General features: G+C 36.5%; 1 protein-coding gene across 1 annotated transcript in view; it reads left to right on the top strand.

Moving 5' to 3' along the window:
• The window catches only part of Tmeff2 (transmembrane protein with EGF like and two follistatin like domains 2), a 226,520-nt gene extending 221,028 nt beyond the window's left edge, over positions 1 to 5,492 (top strand). Inside the window, exons 8-10 of the mRNA XM_020158141.2 lie at positions 48 to 171; positions 1,631 to 1,789; positions 5,164 to 5,492. Of these exons, the coding sequence (XP_020013730.1) occupies positions 48 to 171; positions 1,631 to 1,789; positions 5,164 to 5,260 (380 nt within the window). The 3' untranslated portion in view covers positions 5,261 to 5,492. The remainder of the gene's footprint in view (positions 1 to 47; positions 172 to 1,630; positions 1,790 to 5,163) is intronic.
• Positions 5,493 to 21,605: the final 16,113 nt, after the last annotated feature.

The following is a 21,605-nucleotide window of genomic DNA, read 5'->3' as shown; positions in this document are numbered from 1 at the left end:
CTAAGAAGATATTTACAGGGGGTACTTGCTTTTATCTGTATTCACAGAGAATGCTAACAAATTAGAAGAAAGTGCCAGAGAACACCACATACCTTGTCCAGAACATTACAATGGCTTCTGTATGCATGGGAAGTGTGAACATTCTGTCAATATGCAGGAGCCATCTTGCAGGTAACATTTTCACTCTTAAACTTTCCAAATGTATAAAGTAAAAATAAAGAAATTAAATTTTAAATGTTTACAGAAGATTGTTTGGCATCATGCTTGAATGGGTGACCAGTAGAAAAGTTCGCTGCCTCTTTTGTATACACACACACACACACACACACACACACACACATGCATATACATGCACTAGGAAAGCATAAGTTGTGTATGCCTTACATACTCAAGTACTAAGTAACTAATCATTAAATGTACTCTTGTAATAAAATTTTAAATTGTGCCTTGTACATAAGATCCTAAAAGGCACAGACTACTCATTATTATTCACCACTCTTTCTCTGAACATAGAACAGTGCTCTGCACTTCTCACTAAATATTTCTCAAGCGTTACTTTTGGGAGGACATAATTTCCAAAGTTCTCCAGATCTTCTAATAAGTATCATCAAACTTGGTTTTACCAGGCACTCAGTCTTTTCTAAGCAGTTTCACAGTAAGTAGAGACACAAAAAAATTGCTTGTCTAGATTTAGTTTATAAATATCTGCTGACTATTCATGTCTAGAAGATACAGTAATTATTTCCAAGATGGCAAAGCCAAAATGAAAAACAACAAATGTATTTACGTTTAAATTAATACACAAGTGGCATATGAAGAAGGAAATTTTAATATATAGCAGAAGTACTCTTTCTAATTCTGTGTGTTTCTGAGTCAGTCTCTATCTGTCTCTCTCTCTCTCTCTCTCTCTCTCTCTCTCTCTCTCTCTCTCTCTCTCCCACCCCCACACCATCATATACAACTATCTTCTTTCCTGTTTCCCTACACAGAATACACTAGCACCTGCCTTCTCCTAAAGACAAGCAGAGTAAACAAAATGTAAAGGGAGAGGCTACTCTCGCTGCCCCTCCCTCCTGAGCAGAGTCAATTGAACCGTCCTGATGCAGACAGGAAAAACCTTAGGTTACAAGACATTTAAAGTCAAGTACCAAGAAGTCACAAAGCAATGACAAGTGGATCCCCTTTAGTATATTTTTAATGAATTGTTTCATGTGAAATGCTAATTTAAATACTCAGATTTTCTACCTGAGTTTTCAATTGGGGATTTGAGTAAGGAAGAGGCACCAATCAGTCTCAGAAGAATGCTACATTGGCTGTTTTGCAGACTTCTGTTATCTATATCATAATTATTTTTGTAGCAAAATTTAACTGTGCAACATCAGCAGGTGACTTTATGACCAGCAAATTAAAGAAATGACTCTTGTTCTATCTTTAGTCCTAATATTTTTCAACATTTTTTTTCTGCAATAGCATAGAAGATGTTCTATTTAAAACGAATAAATACCATGCCATATCATTAGAAGCAAACTTTTTCTCAAAGAAACATGTTGACTTGGGTTGATTTAAGAGAATTTTTTTTAAAAAGAGAATTCAGCAGCCACAGGTAACTGGACACTATAATTTCTTCCAGGTGTGATGCTGGTTACACTGGACAACACTGTGAAAAAAAGGACTACAGTGTTCTATACGTTGTTCCCGGTCCTGTACGGTTTCAGTATGTCTTAATTGCAGCTGTGATTGGAACGATTCAGATTGCTGTCATCTGTGTGGTGGTCCTCTGCATCACAAGGTCAGTAGTTATACTTGTTGGTCACCCAAAAAAGAGGATATGTTGTCCTTCCTTTTAAAATCAGATTCCTTTGATTTCGAGTCCCTTAATGACTGCTGCAGCCATTCGCTCTCATTCTACAAACATTTGAATGGCCATATGGAAAGGCCTGGATTTTCATGTTGGACTGGCACAAGCTATTTTCCTTATTTTTGCATTCTGATGAGGTTTGTTTATTTTCTAAGATTTTTTTCTCTAACACACAATGCCAACCTTTGTTTAAATATTCTTTTCTCTTTGACTTATAAGAAATCAGTCTTCATTCAGACTACAGCCTATTTAAATGACTAGTATATCCTTATCTTTGTCTGTATCAAAAGAGGCCAGAGTAGATTTTATACAAGGCATATAAAAGTGTTAAATTATGCTTCTCATTTTTAGCATTCATATTTCTACATAGGTCTCAAATGTAAACAATTTTAACATACTTTGTATAGACAAAAAAGGCATTTTATCTCATGATGACAAAATAACTTTGAATCACAAAATTTTAAAAATAGTTATAACAAGAACCATTGTGTTTCAGGAAATGAAAACCTTTGATACATAGAAACAAGCAGCAAATCTCACAGCAAACTTTTTTTCAACTCCCAGTCCAATCAAAAAGTAATTGTTTCCTGAAAAACCAGATTGAGAGAGAGGGCTCATCCAGTTTCAGTGGGAATGTAAACCGTGACTGATTAGTGATGTCTGACGCTTGGCTTGCAGTAAAGGATTGAGGCCAGGGACTTGCCTAACTTCATTAGTGTGCAAACCCATAGTAACCAAGAATTAGATTCTAAACCAAATGCATCACTTATGTCCCATGTGAGTAGAAAAGTTATTGAAGATACTTCCTTCTGATCTGATTTCACTCTCCTTTAAAAAGTTCTCAGGAAGTTCTGTAAGGTTTTCACCAAATCCATGTGGCATTTAAGCTTCCATTCATTTGTATAGCTCTACAGTAAATTGAAATGTTTCCCCCAAAATTTGTTTTAAAAAACAAGAAAATAAAAAGTATAATATCTTTAGAAAATAAAGGACATAATATATCTCAGTATCTATATTGCACTATCTTCTTTGAGGACAACTGTGGCATTTGCTCTTGAAAAAGACAAAATACGGCTCATAAATCCTTGCCTGGCCTAAAGGCTTAAGGAAGATCATTGACTGGAGCTTTGTGCTGCTCTGAGCCAAGCTGAGTTCATCAACTTGACTCTCACGTTTAGATGCCAAGCTAGTCAATGGATTATATTAAAATAGATTCTGGGGACCAGAAAGATAACTCAAGAAGCCAAAAATATTAAGTATAAAAAGAAAAGATAGAAAAGAAGCTAAAAACACAGGAAACTCTACCATACTGTGCTGGGGGTCTTGGGCTTTCTACTATAGGGGCAATTTCCATACCTAAAAAAAATCCCATATTTAATATTTAATCATAATAATTTGATTGCTACTGCACATCTTGAAAAATACAAAGTTTAAGTATTTCAGATGTTTTCAACTCTATTAATCACAGTTTCATTCCCATACACAATAGAAACAAATAGAATACACAAAGTCCTTCCTGCACCAGGAATTTGTGTATGTATGTTATATGTGAGTCACATATTTATATATTTATACACATATTTACACAAACACATATATACACATTTAATAACATTACAAAGAATGAACAGTTATCCTCATTTTCAAGGTCAAAACCTGGAGTTATGAGAAATTATCAAAATGCTGAGTTCACAGTTAAATAATAAGGGCAAAAATGGTTTGGAAGCTGCCTCAGACCAGAGCCTGTATACTTAATGACTGCTCTTGCTGTTCCTGGGCTGGTCATGATTTTTTGTATCCTTTGCTCAAGACTATCGAAGCTGAGTTCCAATTAGAGTAAGTTGTATTTTCAAGGCATGTGGCCTTTTTCACTGTCTGTGTTAATCTGAATAAAACCTCCCCTCTACTTACTTTTGAGAAAGAGAAATAGAATTCTTGTAATAATTTTATAAACCTGTCTTTGGTCCACCAAACCTTCTAAAGTCTTTCCATAAATCATACTAGTCAATAAACCATACCAGTTCCTAGTTTGCATTAATTTCATTCATTCAAAAACATTCTGCTTAGAAACTAGACTTTCCTACTAGGCAGGCTTCTTACCACCAAAACACCCTACTTTCCTGGGGACCCTAGCAATACTTATTGCCAAAGCCTATTCCAAAATATCTAGGTGCTAAAATATTTTCAAAATCACACCAAGCAGAGATTCCCTCATTCTCTTCACTTTTTTAAAAATATCTTTCTCATCTAGTCTCTTCTCTTTTATACTTCTCTCTTCTTTCTAGTCTCTCCTTCCTGCTTTCTTTTTTTGTAATTCAATCCTCTTTTTTGTCTTTATAGTCCAGTCAAAAACTGGTGTTCTCCTTCAGAATATGTGTCACAAAAAAACAGATGTCTAGAGACATGTTCCCAAATGAAAAGAGTTCCCGTGTTGAAAACTTGGACTTTCAATCATTTTACCTATAGCTCCCACTTGCTGGAAATGAGATGTCCAGTTTTGTGTTTATTTTTGACAGATACAACTCCCCTCAAAATTATACACACATGCACATTACAATCTACAATGTATGTGTGTGTTTATATATATATGTGTGTGTGTGTGTGTATTCATATATATTTCTCAATATCCCTCAGGGAAATAGGATTTTATATGAACTTTATGTTGTTCTTATTTGAATAATCAAAGCAGTCATTTACTATAAGAGAAAAACTACTAGATCAGAGATTTTCAGGTAATTTGACAGAATATTAGCTTTTTATAGACACTGCATAATTGGGACCATTTATGTTTCTGGCTTAGAGTATTAATGCATAAAAATGGTATTAGGCTAAACCAAAACAATATTCCTTTCCATTTACATATCAGATTGTAATAGTTGTCTTATTCCCTGGTGTGATAGGATTTTAACTTGCAGCACTAAAATGTCAATATAACATTCTTCCTTAAGACATTTAAAATATGAAATTGTTGAAGACCTTTAAAGTGAGAAGAGATGAGCTCATGACTTGCTTGATTGCATTCTGCTGAGTCTGTTCATTGTGCCTTAATGAACTGAGGACAAGGTAAATATATTCTTCTTCAACTCCATTTGTGTTCTCCAATACTCAACAGAAGCCTAAAGACAACTGCAAAGAGAAGTCAAAAAATAACTTTTCCAGAGTAATCCCATATTCTACTAATAATCAATTCTTTCATCTGAAATATTTTAATAATTTACTTAATCCAAAGCTTCACTCTGTGCATATAGGACTAAGTTTTAGGTAATCTCATTGGACTAAGATTTGTAAACTTTCCAACCTTCTAGGAAATGCCCCAGAAGCAACAGAATTCACAGACAGAAGCAAAATACAGGGCACTACAGTTCAGACAACACAACAAGAGCGTCCACGAGGTTAATTTAAAGGGAGCATGTTTTACAGTGGCCGGACCGACAGCTTGGACTACACAATACAGTATTATAGACAAAAGAATAAGACAAGAGATCTACACATGTTGCCTTGCATTTGTGGTAATCTACACCAATGAAAACATGTACTACAGCTATATTTGATTATGTATGGATATATTTGAAATAGTATACATTGTCTTGATGTTTTTTCTGTAATGTAAATAAACTATTTATATCACAATATAGTTTTTTCTTTCCCATGTATTTGTTATATATAATAAATGCTCAGTGATGAGAAAAATGGCATTCTTAAATTTTCAGTATTTCATAACTGTAAATATAATCCAACTAGTACAATTTGTACAGGCCTCAGTATTTCAACTTTCTGCACATTTTAAGACAGCACATTAGTTTGTACAGGACTCAGTGGCTAGGTTTTGAGTGATTCCAAGATCAAGAGAAATGATAGTTATTGGAAAAGAGAAAAAATAATTTACTTTATATCGAGTGGGGATAAAATATTTTAGATCTTTGAATCATCTATATTTCATCTACTATCTTCCCTGGTCTTCTATTTTCATTCCCTGAGCAGAAAAATCTCTGGCATATAAATTAAATCAAAGAAGAACAGTAGCAAAAGTATTTTAAAACTCATAAAAGAGAAGGAAAGAAGATACTGGTTTTTATTTGGCAAACAGCTTAGAATCTCTCAGTTAAATGCATATATCCAAAGGGTCCTGAGTAAGTTAGATATTAGGTGTACACATTATAGCAAAATCTATTCCATTTAGGTGAGTGGAATTAGCAGCAATGGGAAAATTTTAATAACATCATTAAATGTGAAACACCAAAGTTACAATTTTTTAGAAGAACCTTATTATATTATCATAGTATATACTTTCTGAAAAAAAAAAGTTGGATTCTTAAGTACATATCACGTATTAATAGTGTATGGCTAATGAGTTACCATTATTTAAAAAGCAACTATGACAATGACAACATTTTATGAAAAGAGAGAAATATGCCTTGAGCATATTTACATGATCATAAAATAGAAAATTAATCCCCTAGAATCTAAAGGACCTTAGTGAAAAGCTGGTGTCAATTTTTGTCAGATTTGAGCATGCAGATAAGTATGATCACATTGGGAAAAAATAAATTGTGACAATTCTAAAAGAATAAGATGGAATTATAATTTGAGTAATTTCCTTATTATCATTTATCTCTGCATACCTTCTGTTGCTCATATTGTATATTTAAATAAAGTTCTCTTTGTCTCCTTCAAATGACCCCTGCATGGACTAAAAGAAATGATATTACCTTCCTATGCCCCCCCAAAAAGAGGACAAAAATATTAAATCAATATGTTCTGAATATAAAATATTCAGTGAAAAAATCAGTTTCCTGAGGTAACATTTAAGGCATTTGTTAACCTATAAATAAAGGTGACAATCTAAATAGGGTTTAGGACTTTGAAAAATGTGGTTTTCTAGGTTAGTCATCAATTTGAAAAGAGTGAATCCATTGATATAACCATCACTCAAGTGGTCCTATGAGCAAGTCCTGTGATACTTGTATAAGTCAAATATCTTCTGAACTTCCACATGAAGTTTATTTAACATGTGAAAGCATGAATAGCCATAGTCTCCTTTGTAAAACAGTCTGGCAAACAAATCTTCTCATTCTCAAAGAAGAGGAGAAAAAACAGTACTATCAATAGAGATGTATAGAGTGTAAAAGAAACAATTCCATTCTCTCACTTGTAAGAATGTGAAATGACATGCTTTCTTAGATGCTGATGCATGCCTATATGTGAATTTTTATCAAAGATCAAGAGTCTACATGTTGGAAAAGTCCTCAGTACACTTTTGCCTACCTCCATGCTCACCCACCCAGTGAAGAAATCATGACAAATCTGAAGTGAACACATACGATGTGTCAGGCACTATTCAAGGCCCCTGGGAAATACAAATAAAACATAGTTTCTCATGTAAAGGCCTCACAATCTAGTACTCATAGACAATAATCCAGCCTCTACTGGCATATTTCTTATCATTTGGAATTTCATTCTTGCACAGTTAAAATTTTCCAAACAACTCTACTTCATATTAAGTTCAATTTCACTCCTCTGTAGTTTCTCCTCATAACTCCTATTTCTTCATCTCTAGAGCAAAGGAATAATGACTTATATGTTTAAAATATAAAGATAGAAATCATGTTTTCCCACTCACACCACAGTCCCTCCACAAGTATTTTCTTCTCCAAATGAAACATCCTTAATTTCCTCATCTCTTCTTCATGTGATGTGATTCCCACATCCTCTTGGCATCTGATCATTCTATCCTGACTTTACCTTGACTCTACTTTGTCAATAAATTTCTTAAAGTGTAGAGCTCAAATTTCATATTTACTAAAGTTGTGTGGCCTAACCAGCACAGAATATAGTACAACTTGCAGAAAGCAAATTTAACTGAGCCATGGTCTCTAAACTGAAGTCCTAACTTCACCACAAATTACTACTGTGAAACAATAAGCAATTCATTCCACCTCTCAGATCTCAGTTTTGTCAACCATAAGGTCACTTTATCTCTGTAATATCAAGATTCTGCAAATTTTAAAGAGGTACTATACTTTTATTATTGCTATCCAAGACCACAGTAACTATTTTATTGCCTAAACATAAACTCAAAAACCTCTTTTGAAATAAACTTATAATAAGCAATACCATTCATTCATTCACTCATTTATTCATTACACATTCATAATACATTAGACATTTACTGAGGGCCACCAGTTACAAACACTATGCTGGGCTCTGAGATGACAATGATAAGTAAGACTCCCTACCTGAAAAGAATTCACTATCAAACTATCCCAGTTTCTTGCATCAAAGATCTCACAGTCTGAAGGGTGAAACTGAGAGGAATGAAAAATGATAACAAAGGCTTGCCAGTTTGGAGTCTTGGGAACCCTGAAAGAGGACCCCCAGGCTGGTTAGGTGTGACTCTTCTCAGTGAAATACACAGAGTGAGTTCTTCATTCTGCATTCACACTCTGACATCCTGTTTCTAAGATTTTAGACACTCTTCATGTTCTCTTCACACCCTTCTTTTCACAATACCCAGAGCAAATACCAGCTTATGGGCAAGGCCTCCATGACTCCATTGGCTTCCTAATCCTGTTATGGGGTTTTTCATGTTGCTCTATAATTGCCCTTGCAAGTCTGTCCTTAGCCTGGAAGCAGTGAGAAGCCAGAAAAGTAATAACCTGCCAATTTTTTTTCCATTTATTCAACAAACATTTATTTTGTACCTACACAATGCCAAACACAATTCTAGGACTGTAATAAAGTAGTGAAGTGGGAAACAGGTCCCTGCTGTGAGGCTCTTGTTGCAACAGAGGAGGTGGAGGTGGGTGACTGGAGAGGATTTATCAAACAATAAACAAAACTGAAAGTGTTAAATTCTGCTCAAAAAATGTGAATGTTGTATTTCAAGGTGTCATCATGATTAGTAGGGACTAGGTGCCACAAAAATGATTATAATATTTCAACTCTGTCCTATGAAACAAGGCAGAGGTGGGTCCTAGTCTAAGTTCCATTTTACTACTTAACCTTGGGGAATTTGCCTACTTCTTCTAAATGTTTCATTGGGGTTTTGTTTGTTTTTTTGTTTTGTTTTGTTTTGTTTTTTGGCAGTATTGGGCTTTGAACTCTCATTTGCTAGGCAAGCTCCACCTCTTGAACCATGCCCCTAGCTCTTTAATGCCTCCTTTTTTTATGGTACTGGAGTTTGAAATCAGAGCCTCGTGCTTGTTAGGCAGGCATTCTACAATTTGATCCATGCCCCCAGTCCTTTAATGCCTCATTTTCAAAAAGGAGAGAAAAATACCTTGCCATATCTACTATGACTAGTATGACAAATAAAAAAGACAATGTTCAGGCTCAAAACAGTAATGCATACAAAGTAAATTTTCAGGATGGAAATATTTTGTAAGAATATGACAAATATTTGTTGCAATAGTAAACAATAACAAGAAATCATACTTTTCTACTAATCATATGATCAGAGTTAGATGGAATACAGCAGACATGCTCACTCAAAGGAGAGAGAGCCTCTTGTGTCTTTAGAGACAAGAAAACTTGTTTGGGTTCTGGAAAATAAGGTAATATAAAGGTTTAAAAAGGGGGCTCCTCTAATTTCCTCCACCCAAAGGCATCCACTAGTATTTTACCTAAATAAGAAGGGTTATCATTTTTTCATTTCAAAAGAAGTCTGCTCTATCAAAACACATACTACTGAATCTCCCATGTGTTCCAGATGCAGAATGAGTGATTCAGTATCACAGTGACTTAGCAGGACCAAATTCTGCACTCATGGATCCTTGAGGTAAACTCAATGCAGACAATTGAAATATAACAGAGCTTATCTCAAAGTCACCTTAGACTCTGCTAATGACTGCCCTTAGATGCTGTTTCCCTTTGCCAAAGCCATGCAGCACCTGCCCAGATGTACTCTTCCTCCATTATAGTAGGCATTTCACTTCTATAATTAATCATGTGGGTATCAATAATGAAAGATTCTTCATTGAATTAATTGATATCATTATATGAACATCCACAGAAAGCACATATAAAGCAAAAGGGAAGTCTGAAGGACTATATAAAGCAATGGGGTTGTTTTATAACCCATGCATAAATCTACAAATGAATGGTTCTTTGAAATCAGCACCAGTGTGATTTCAGTGTGATGTGCTGCCCATCCAGTCTGATTTAGCCTCACTGTAAACAGAACCCAAGTTACTGGTCCACCTATTCTGATGGATATCTATCTCCAGTAATAGTAAATGAGTTAACATGGTTTTCTGGTATACCTTTAATTTTAAATTAATTGTCAGTACATCAGAAAGGAATATTTTCCTTTTTCAAAAGAACCCAGAACAAGAACCTAAGTTAGAATTAAGTCCAAAATCAAGTATTATGGAGAACAGGAGAGAAGAGCAGGAGCAAGACCTGGCCTCTGCTCCTCACTGTCTCACACCATGCTAAATATTCAGACCCATCAAAGCCATTCCCTCCACCCAAGGTTACCCACAGTGATCACCCTGGGAAGCAGTTCTTAGCACCCACACAACCAAACCTACTCTTTGGGGTGTATTTTGAGATGGCTCTCTGCCCTTCCTGTCTGTGAATATTTCCTCTTACTGGGCTTCCTCCCATTCTCACAATATTACCCATCTCTATTCGTCATTGCATGAAACATCCATCCTTTGTTACAGACTTTCTTACAATTCAGCTTAATTCTCCTCATGGACTTAGACCTTGAAAACTGGGGCCTTCTATATGAGTCCACTTTTTATGAACACAAAGCATAGAGTAATGCCCCAGATTGTTACCAGGGCTTAGAACAGTATTAATAAACTTATCAATAAATGTATTGATTAGCCAAGAATATTAGAAAACATGAATAAGCCAAAAAATATAAAATACACCAAGACCAAGAGAAAAACACCACAGTATTTGTGTGCACAATTTCAGATCACTTATGTAAGTGTATGTGCAAACTTGAACACAATATAAAATTAAGTAAATAAAAGTAAAAATTATTGTCTTTAATCAAGGAATACACAAACAGCTACCACCCATTTCCTAAGCTGAAGTTGGCTTGAATTTTACTGGTTGCACTGGTCTAGTGAAGACAATTTATTCTGCTAATCTGCTTTACCACATGTTATTTTTAAGGAGTCTAATAGAAGAACAAAGATGAAGAAAAAACACTATGACTACTAGGGAACACACTTACCTCTTTATTCATTTGTGGAGGAAAAAGAAAATTCTTAGAAGTTACTTCATTTGTTCATAACCCCTAGACAAATAGCATGTCATGTAAGAACCATCAGGGTGAGAAATGACAACATAGAGAACAGGCAGAAAAGTGAGCAAGAAGGAGCTGAACAAGAAATCAAAGGCCCTGAAAAGGTGAGAGGAATGGAGATAACAAACAATTGAATTACCAAAAGTAGAGGCAATTAAGGAAAGAGAGCTTATTTAAACAGCCCTTCTAGAAGAAAGGAGTCTAAAGCATTTGACCAGGAATATAGAATGGCTGCCAGAAAAGTGTCACCCCCCAGAAGGCCTCCTGCCCCGAAGTCTAGGAAGGCTAACTTGCTGTGCACACAGAGTTCACAAGCAGAAGAGTAGGCTTGACTAGCTGGGCAGAATGAGGACAGGGCACAACTCCAAAAAAAGACTTTTCAGGCCTTCGGGTGAGAAGGAGAATATGTAAAGTAAACCTTTTGTCATGTGCATATTTTCTTCCTCAAGAATCTTGACCTCAAGGTATGTAGATTTGATTTTTTATATTCTGCAGGGCAAGCTTGTCCCAAAGCACTGGATCTGCTCTGCAGATAAAGAATAAAGGAACAGCACATGCCCTGCACACAGAGGCCGCCCTGCACACAGAGGCCACCCTGGCTCTTCCGGTGGTACAGGAGTCATGGAGAGCACGCAAGCAGGCTTCTGGATGGTATCTGATCTGTCTGCACTTGGAAAACAAAATCCTCAGATCATAAAGCAACCCTGAGTAGCATTAGAAAAGACAAGCTAAAAAAGGAAGCAGACTAGTCCCTACTTACAGAAGACAAATCCATCTGTGGTCTGCCTGGGGATATATGGGTCAGGACTGCCAAGAGCAGCAAACCATTGGAAAGTATTGTTTAGGTTTGAAAAGATGAGTAGAAAGAAAAAAATGACTGCTCCATAAATGGAGGTTAAGAAAGAAACGGGAAGAGAAGCCTCCATGTCACACCTCACAGCCTTTCCAAAGGCACATGGCTGAATTCTTCACAGGACAGCGCCAAAGACAGCCAGCTGATTTGTGATTAAGCTCACAGACCAAAGAGTGAGCCTTGTAAACAGCCAGGGATGTTGCTGACTTCCCCCCAGGGGCCCCAGACTTTGCTGCACCAGCATGCACATAATAACATTATATTTCACTTTTAAATAAGATGTACATGAATGTGCACTTGCGCCCAATTACAGTAATGCATGATTTACATAAAATTAACTCTCCTGCTTAATTACAGTCACACAGGGATTAAGGGGAAAGGGCTTTTACTTTGTACACAGTATGCGCTTTAGCACTAAGCCTCACTATGAAATGTAGCTGGTTCAATTTCTTGCCATAACTTTTCTCTCCTTCTGTCAGGATTACGTGAGTCATTAGAGTCTATATACTTAGAGCAAAGGGATCCAGTTCTTCTGAAATATGAATCTATAAACTGGGCTGCTTTGTAGCAAGGATCTAAAGATCAGAAGTTTTACATTCAGTGAGGAGTTCAACCTTCTAGGTAAGGAATCTGCAAAGGGCAAGAGAATGAGTCTCCAATTTGCTAGAAGCAGCTGAGAAAATGCTTTCTATTAAGGGTGATCCAAAGCTGCTTTTGACAACAAAATGATGAAAGGCACCTCTTCTCTCATCTTACACTTGTCACTTTTCTGTATCCATTTTTTTTTTTTTGGCCACAAATATGAACACAATTTTTTTCTAAATAGGACTTAAGACAGCACATTGACAAGGAATTAAAAGCCAAGTTCACTGCAGCCCATACCACAAGATTTTGTTTTGGTTTTGGTTTTGGTTTTCTCCTCTATCACTCCCAGACTGCTGCCAAAACTGGAGTTGAAGAAATTCATTGAGCTGGCATAATAAGAAAATGATTGAAGGCAACAGGGATTGAAGTTTCATCCTTATCAGTTCAGTGGGGACAGGAAAATGCTTCTCAGGAAAGCTGCCCAAAAATATACCTCAAGGAGATTGAATGCTCATTGCACTGGCTAACCACAAAAGAAGGCAATTTCATTTTGCTACATCCTCAACCCTCTTCCTACCTGGTACACAGAAAAGCTGGACACCAAAGCTGAAGAAAAGGCATTGAAGAGGAAAAAGAAAGACAAGATAACCTGCAAACTCATAGGAAAAGCATGAAAGCTCTACTTCAGAGCAGATTGTATTTGGAATATGTAATTTGAAATTAGGCAAATGGGATCTTATTTTCAGAAAATTGCAAAATAGAGAATCATATTTCTAGCTCAGGGCACTTGACTCCTTTAATCCTACTTCTAAACACTATTCCTAATTAACTAGATACCTATAGCATACCAAGCACTTTTTAAAAAGTACCATTAACCAAAAATCATTAAGAATTACATTTAACATGAACACATAGTTTATGATACAAAGGTGTTCTATTTCATAAACTTTGGCATTTATCCTGCAACAAAACATTAAGCAAAGAGACATATTCAAGTCTGAATTCTAGAAAGCTTCTGTGAGAGAGATTTTTGGTATTCTTTGGAACACTTGGTAATTTGGGGGAAACTGACCCAGTCATTTGTGGGTTTACTTCCTTCTTATTATCATTGTAAATTTCTCTGTCAGACATGAAGCCAAATTGCAGAGATTAAATTGTTCATTTTTGTTTGGTTGGTTTTGCGTCTCTTAAATCAAAATCAAGGACTTTCTGTTCTCTAGAGTTACCATCTCGTTGGCATTTTTGCTTCTCACTGTGTCCAAGGCTGTAAGACATTTTTACTTTAAAAATGCATGAATCAACCTTGAATTTCCCATCCTTTGATCATTCATGGAGTTGTTGCTTCATAATATCAAAAAAGCCTCAAAAGCTAAGGCATGAATAGTAGCCACACTCAAAAGAACAATATGCTAGGTGGGATCCTGAATACACAAAATCAAAACTCTTTCCATTTCAGACAGGTCCCTTTATTTAGCCTAAGAGTAATGGAATAAAACTGTACTGGATTTGTTAGTTATTTTTTTAGAATTTTAGAAATCAGTATCATGGTTTATTGATTGTGATAACGTATTATGCACAAAAAAACTATAATTTATGACTAAGGATAAAAATGGCAAGTGTAGGTATTGATTTCCTGTTCACCTTTCATGGGGAGGTGTTGTTTGGGGCCCTTGGTGAATATCATTTCACTTTTTTATTACAATGAGTCTGTGACACATATAACCAACTTTATGATGAAATAATGTGAAGTAACTGGTACAGTTGCATACAACTTGACCAACATCACAGATCTAGGGTGAGCCATTCATTGGTAAGATCTGAACTTAGATCAACCTCAAATCTGTTTTGCTCTACTATGTCCACTATACCATGCTGTTTTCATTATGTTTTCTTTCATTCCACCATGTAAGAAATCATGCCTATTTCAAAGTTTCCTGTTGGTCAGACAAACACTGGTTTCAGTGATGCTGCCATTGCTCAATTATTTTTAAATCTTGCTACAGAAATTATCCTGAGAGACAATTTATGATTCACAGCACCTGTTTCAACATTTCCTTTTCCCCTCTTCTTCAGTCTCCAAATTTTAATGAACTCACCTATCCACATAGCTCTTTCCACTTAATGTACAGGCGTTAAGGGACAGAGTTGAATAAGATATTTTAAATTGTTATAAGCGATATAATTCCAGACATTATCTTGTTCATATATATGTTTGCTTGTTTTTTCTATCTCTTTCCAACTGCTCCTCAAGGAGTGCTTTATGAGATCAAGAAGTCTGTCTTGTTGATATAACCCCAGTGCTTAGAACAGTCCTTGGCTCTTTTTAGGTGCTCAAATGATATTTGATGAATGAATGAATGAAATTAAAGTAATCTCTGAGCTTCTGCCAAGTTTTCTGGAGTAATTGGTCCATGCAAGGCAGGAATATTACTGCTGTTATGGCATAAATCAGAAGTTGAATGAGAGAGGTTCATTTTGAAAGTTATAGTCTCTAAAAAGAACCCCAGAAGTGTAAACTGAAAGCTTCTAAAAGGAGCTAAGAGTCTTTTTTCCTTCTTTTCTTGTTCCAATCTTGCATAAGGCATAGTAGCTTCCAGGCGGCACCCTGGTGGGGCAAAGGGTAGTATGGAGCTGGTGTGCTATAAATTATAGTGATTACAACATGACAGCAGCCCCCCAGCTGGGATCCTTAACTCATTGCTATGAGAGCTTTCAAGGGCATTCACTTTCATGAAGGTTTTAAGCATCAAATGCCTTTTGCAACCCACCAAGCTTTTTAACTTATGTGAATCTGACACTTGTTGGGTACATTTTACCTCACAATCAATTTAATTAGGAGCTGTCAGATTTAAAATGATTTGTTGCTTCTGAAAGACACTTGAACTCCAAGATCCATTTACAAAAAAAAAAACAAAACTGTTTTTCTCTTGTCTATCATTCTGTCTTTCCAGTACCTATCACAAAGCAGCATAAGGAGACAATGGATGGTGACCACCTTGGTTGCCAAAGAAAAGCACTTTATAAAGCTCATTTACTAAAAGCAGTGATTGCTAAGTCATTATTGGCATCTTCAGATGTCATACACATACTTTTTCAATGGAAGGATGAAAATATATCCTTATTTTATTTCTTATTGATATTACTTATTTCTAACTTTTTCTCAAAAAAAGGAAAGCTTTTTAAGTGGTTCTGTGTGTCAGAGATCAGAATGGCCAAAAGGTGAACTGAGCTGTAGGATAAAGTTCAAACATAAATAAATCTAGGCAGGAATAAAGGAACAAGAGACACCTAGTCCTATTTCATTTTTTCAAGACACAGGCCCCCTCGTTCTACTATTAGCCATTCATGTGAAGGGACACAGTAAAAAAGAAAAATTATAGCTACCTAAGATCAGTACTTCCAAAGCTATTGAGGCAGAAACTATCAAATGAAATGTTCTTGCCATAAGGTCAGCCATAAATGAAAGAGATGTATTCAGAATAAAGAACTACCAGCAAAGGCAAGCTGAGAGCCCTTTCTGGTAAGGAAGGTTGACAACTTGTCAACCTTCTGGTGCCATACGAAGAGTTGAGAGGGGAAATGGAGAAAACCCATTTAAAATGACCTAGTTCTAAGAATCTACACTGAAAACTCTGCCTGTTTTAAATTTTCAGACAAGACAAGCCTGCTTGGTTAATGGTTAATAAAAATGATTGGTGGGCAGAAAGTCCTAAATCTGTCAGGCCGAACTGCACTAGAGAAAAAAAAATCTGTAAATACTGCAGGAGATTAAACTGTTTTTAATTGCATATGTTACTATTAGTTATTTGCACAATTATTATTAAAATTTGATTATCCTGTCCCCCCTTGGTATAAGAAAAGTAAACTGGAAGTTCCAGTGATAACTAATTGTGTTGTGTTTGTTATCTGACTTGGGTCCATTCAAATCTGTCCTGGGTCCAATGAACTATTCCAGAAAGAGGCTATGGCAACAGAACTATATTAGGGACAACAAATTCAGTTCAGGCACAGCCTTAGCTGAGTATAAAGGGATTTACCAACTGTAAGGATTCCCACATTGAGTAAATGGAAACCCAAGCAGAATGGTAGCCATATACTTTTAATTTCTGAGTAGAGACTTGCTATAAAAACAAATTGAAATAAGATCTATGAAGTCAAGCAACCTATGAATAAGGTTCATTAGTCACTGGTTCCTTTTGTTACTGTGTGTTATTACTATAGTTTTCCAGTTGAACAAAAATCTTAGAATAAATCATTTTTAATGGATTGTGGAAATCTAGTTTAACATTGTCTTAATTTTTTTCATTCTTGAGATTTTGGTTGAGGAAAACCTGGGGAAGGGAGGAATGACAACACAAATACATTATTTGACAAGGTGACTATTTCATATGCTCTATGAAAAGTCTTGTCTGGGCACTGGGATGGCCTTTACTATAATGGCTGAGGTCTCCACCACATTGCTATTGGCGGCAGCAGTGTTCTGGTGATGGAAGAGAATCCAGGGTGAAGTACAATCTCCTTGTTGCAAGCTGCATTTCAGAAGTACTTGTATGTCCTAATGACTTTTTAAGGTATAATATGGTCTAGGAAACAAAGAAATCCCAGGACTTGTACAACAATGACAAAAGCTTGCCAAGTAGTGGAAGTGGTGGAGCAAAACATATTTGCTGAGTGTTTTGGGTAGTGTTTACATTTCCTGGGAGAATTGTCCACTCTGTGAATTACCCTAAGTACTCATACATCAGACAATCAAATTCTAGGTTTGACTCTGAGTCTACAAAGCCCTAAATAGTACATACCTTTTTGAAAGAAAGACTGCTTGCTGCCCTGTGCCTTATTAAAGGACCTATGATCAGCAGGATGAAACTTGCTGACCATCATAATGTACACTTGAAAGAGAAGAAAAGAAATGCAGCACTCTCTCAAAGGAATTCCTTTACCAAAGCCATTTATAATGCTTTCACAGTCTTCTTTTGGGTATGAATAGAAACCTTTTCTCCCTGACTTATGGATCTGGATGTCTTGATTTTATGAAATGTTCAGCAGTTATACCTTAGATTGAAAAGACAGCCTTTCCTCTCTATTCAGGATTAAAATGGCACCTGTTTAGTTCATCCTTCTCTGTAAAATACAGCAAGGAAGCAACACAGCTACTGACAACATTATGGCTGTATGTATGTCTATGAGTCATTCACCAATCATGCCCTATAACTGCTAATATGCTTGGTTGGTTCAAATTACTATAAATGCCTCTTAAAAGTAACTTCTGAAACACTCCCAAAATTGAAGAACTGTTCAGCTGTTTGAAAAATTAAAACAATAAATGACGTTCAGCATGAGAGTTCAATAGGCATAAATACAAAAATTCAAGAAGGTTATGTCAGATTTTAACTTTCCTATCATTATTAATTTAATTTCTAGTCATTATGATAATACCAAGCATTTAGAATGCATTTGGTGTTTATGTAAATGGAATTACTTCTCAAAATTACAATTTTGAATTAATATGCTATTAAAAATGTCACTAGAAAGTGCTTTTATTATTCTGCCAGTGAAATAACTGTTCCCTATTTCATTTTATAAATGAAATTTCAGCATTTTTAAATCTTCCTTAGATTTTGAAAACTGTAATGTTTCTGTTTAAGAATTCTCCTTATGCTACATTAGTGCCATGTTCTTTGACAGCATAAAAAATATGCAAATATAGCCTTTTTAATGGTGATTTTTCATTTTGTTACTGTCATTTAACTAAAAAACAACTGATGATGTTTCAACTTATCGCTTACAACAGTGAAGCTACTGAATTGATATTTATGTTCAGAACAGATGACACAGAAACAAATATGTTTAAAATACCATCTGCACCATGTTGATTCCTTCCTTAAAGGCACAATGGAGTGGTTGAAGTTCCACCTTAGGAAACCTTAGACACGGGGGACAGGGATGGCACACTGCTACCTAAGAAAAACGAGTAAGTGGGGTTTGCTGCATTTGGAGACAGGCCATGGAGGAGAGGGGAAAGGAGCATGGTGGGAATATGGAACTGTAATTCCCGAGGAATCCTTCCATTTTGGCACTAACAGCTGTTTCCCTGCTTCTTGGACCTCCACCTCCCAGACTGCCCACTTGGCTACCTGCCTCATTGCCCATCTCCCCTTGCAGCCTCTACTCAGTATTACATAGCTTCTCCATCTGTTGCTGGTTGCTGACCTGATGCTTCAGAAACCCCAGAATACTGTGTACTGAATTATGTGGGAGTGGCATCTTTTATGGCTATTTGAACTGAAAGAGGCAGGCAGCTGGGTGGGAGGAAAGTTGGATAGGAGAGCCATGTGGGAGCAACATACTATCCTGAGCAAGACTGACTCTCCGTGGTAGAACCGAAGGCTCATCTTGAGAGTTGCTAGAAGACATGATGTAGGAAACTTTCTTATATTCCAAAATAATCAGAAAACTAAGAGGAGAACTCCTATTAATGGGTCAGTGAATACAGAATTGAATGAGATTTTTGTCTTAGTTTGACTGAAGTCAATGATGCGAGGGAATTCAAAAAACTCCACTCTGCCTAATTTCCTAATGCAGAAATACTCTTCTTCATAGGTATAAACTGAAGTTTCTTTGGAGTCTTCAACACATGCTTTCTCACTCAGTACAACTCATAGATCCCACTAGTAGGCAATAATAATTATAATAATACTTAACATTAATTGAGCACTTACTCTTTGACACAACTGATGTTAAGCTAGTTACATGTCATGTTGAAAATTGTCCATTTGCCCTCAGAGGCACTCACTATGTATCCTCACCCTGCTCTGTGGCCCTGTCTGCTCTGGGAGGCTGACCACACTGGACTGCATGTTTAAGATCCCTTGCCTTCTGGCTTCTGAATGGGTTCAACTTATGTGCAATTTACTTCTAGTAGATTGGTGGGAAGGAGAAAAATCAGGTCCAGGTATTTTTTTCTCTCCATTCTGTCACAGCAGATTGGCTGTCTCTTTCCATGAAAACTCCTAACCAGTACCTGATTCCTGTCAATTCATCTTCAGACCTAAAGGTGGTGGTAACAGTTCTGATTCTGTGTCACTATTCTTTGTTCTTTCTCTTTTCCCTGTCCACATTTTTGCAAACATCCCCTTTATTAAGCTTTTCTCAGTCACCCAGATTTGGGTGCCATCTCCTCCACAAAGAGGTATCCTGTAGTAAGTCAGGACACTATAACTTAAAATTGACTTAGAACTTGCCCCAGGTCATGCATCTAATAAACACCATGACCAAAGTGCAAATCCATTTTTTCCACACTGAACTAATATCCAATACTTCCAAGAAGATCAATTCTAACTTCATAATATGTATTATATTAGCCTGTCTGTTGCTCTTATCATTGTAAAACGCAAAGTCTTTCTTAGACTATTGCATTTCTATCATATTAGGGAAGATTTACTCACATTTATATAAAACAATTGAAGTTTCATGTAAGACAAAAGAAAAGGAATCTAAGATTGTGCATTGTGGAAGGCAGCTTCAAATACCCCCATGATCTCTACTTTCTGGGATTCATGCTCTGTGAACCCCTTCCCCCTTGCGTGTTGACTACACGTACTGATTTCTAATGAATAAAATACATCAGAAGTGATGGGATGTCACTTCCAAAATTAGGCTAAAAAACATGGCTTCAGTTTTGGATTCTCTCTCTCTCTCTCTCTCTCTCTCTCTGTCTCTCTCTCTCTCTGTCTCTCTTTCTCTCTCTCTCTCTCTCTGTCTCTCTCTTTCACACACACACACACACACACACAAACATACACACATGCTTGCCTCATTTTCTCTGAGGAAAGCCAGCAACCATATTGTGAGGGAGCCCTATGAATAAGATCTATGCTGCAAAGATCTGAGACCTCCCAGTAGTTTGGAAGTGAGCTCTTCACTCAGTGGCTTTTCAGATAACAGCAGTCCCAGCCAATGCCTCGATGGCCACCTGTGAGAAACCTTGAGCCAGAACCTCCTAGCTAGGTGGCTACCAGATTCTTGACCCACAGAAATCATGAATTAGTGAAGATTAGTTGCTTTTAGTTGTTAAGTTTTTGGATAATATGTTAGGCAACAATAGATAATGCACAGATTTTAACTCAAGATTCATTCCAAAGGAATAAAATGTTAGTTCTCTGGGTGGGTTCTGGGTTCTGTGGCCTTCATGGTTGGAGCTGGAAATGAAACACCATCCACTCAATGGAACACACATGCTGTTGTTGACCTGCTAGCCTACTCACTATCATGATGCAGTCCCAGGCCTATAGCTTCCCCTTCAGCTTTTCCAATTCCCGCACCCATTAGGTATTTAATTCACAACTTTATAAAGGCCATTTAACTAGATTTTTGCCATTGTGCAAGGTCAAATGCCTTCAAGTTCAAAAATTCAAGAAAGAGTTTAACAAAAAGCCTAGGAAAATTGGAAGCTAGATTACTTAGCAACAGGAATTGAATCTCTCTCCAGTTCTACCATAAATTCAGCATACAACAGTTTCCTTTAGCAGGTCTCCTAGTCCAAAAATCCATGTTTTTGAGAGAGATCTGATTGATCAAGCTTAAGTAAGCTATACCCTCCTTTAAAAAGTCAGCTAGGGGTTGGATGTATTATGTGGCAAAAAATACATAGATCTACAGTTTGCAAAGAAAAGAGCAAGAACACAAGTCCAGCAGCAGACTGCAGTTTCCCCAAAAGACCCCCATTTCCATTCTTTTGTCTCAGATTTATCCTAACATTGGGATCATAACTACCTACCAAGTACTCAGGCTCATCTCAACATGGTCAAAAGCACCATTGAAGCTCATATAATTAACCAACATGTTCCACATTCAATATGCACAAGGCACTGTGAAACCTTATAAAGTTATGTTTGTGCGTGATTTATGACGTTTATCACTTTGACCTTTTATTATGATGATTACTCATGGGTTTCAAAGTTGAGCTAAGCTTTAAAACGTGTTACTCAGCTGTCTTGCTCTTACTAAGGATACTCACAGTCACCACACTTTGCTTGAGAAACATAAGG

Source organism: Castor canadensis, chromosome 4, assembly GCF_047511655.1.
Source record: "Castor canadensis chromosome 4, mCasCan1.hap1v2, whole genome shotgun sequence".
Taxonomy (NCBI): Eukaryota; Metazoa; Chordata; class Mammalia; order Rodentia; family Castoridae; genus Castor; species Castor canadensis.
Note: the sequence above shows the minus strand (reverse complement) of the source record. Positions and strands in the feature narration are given on the sequence as shown.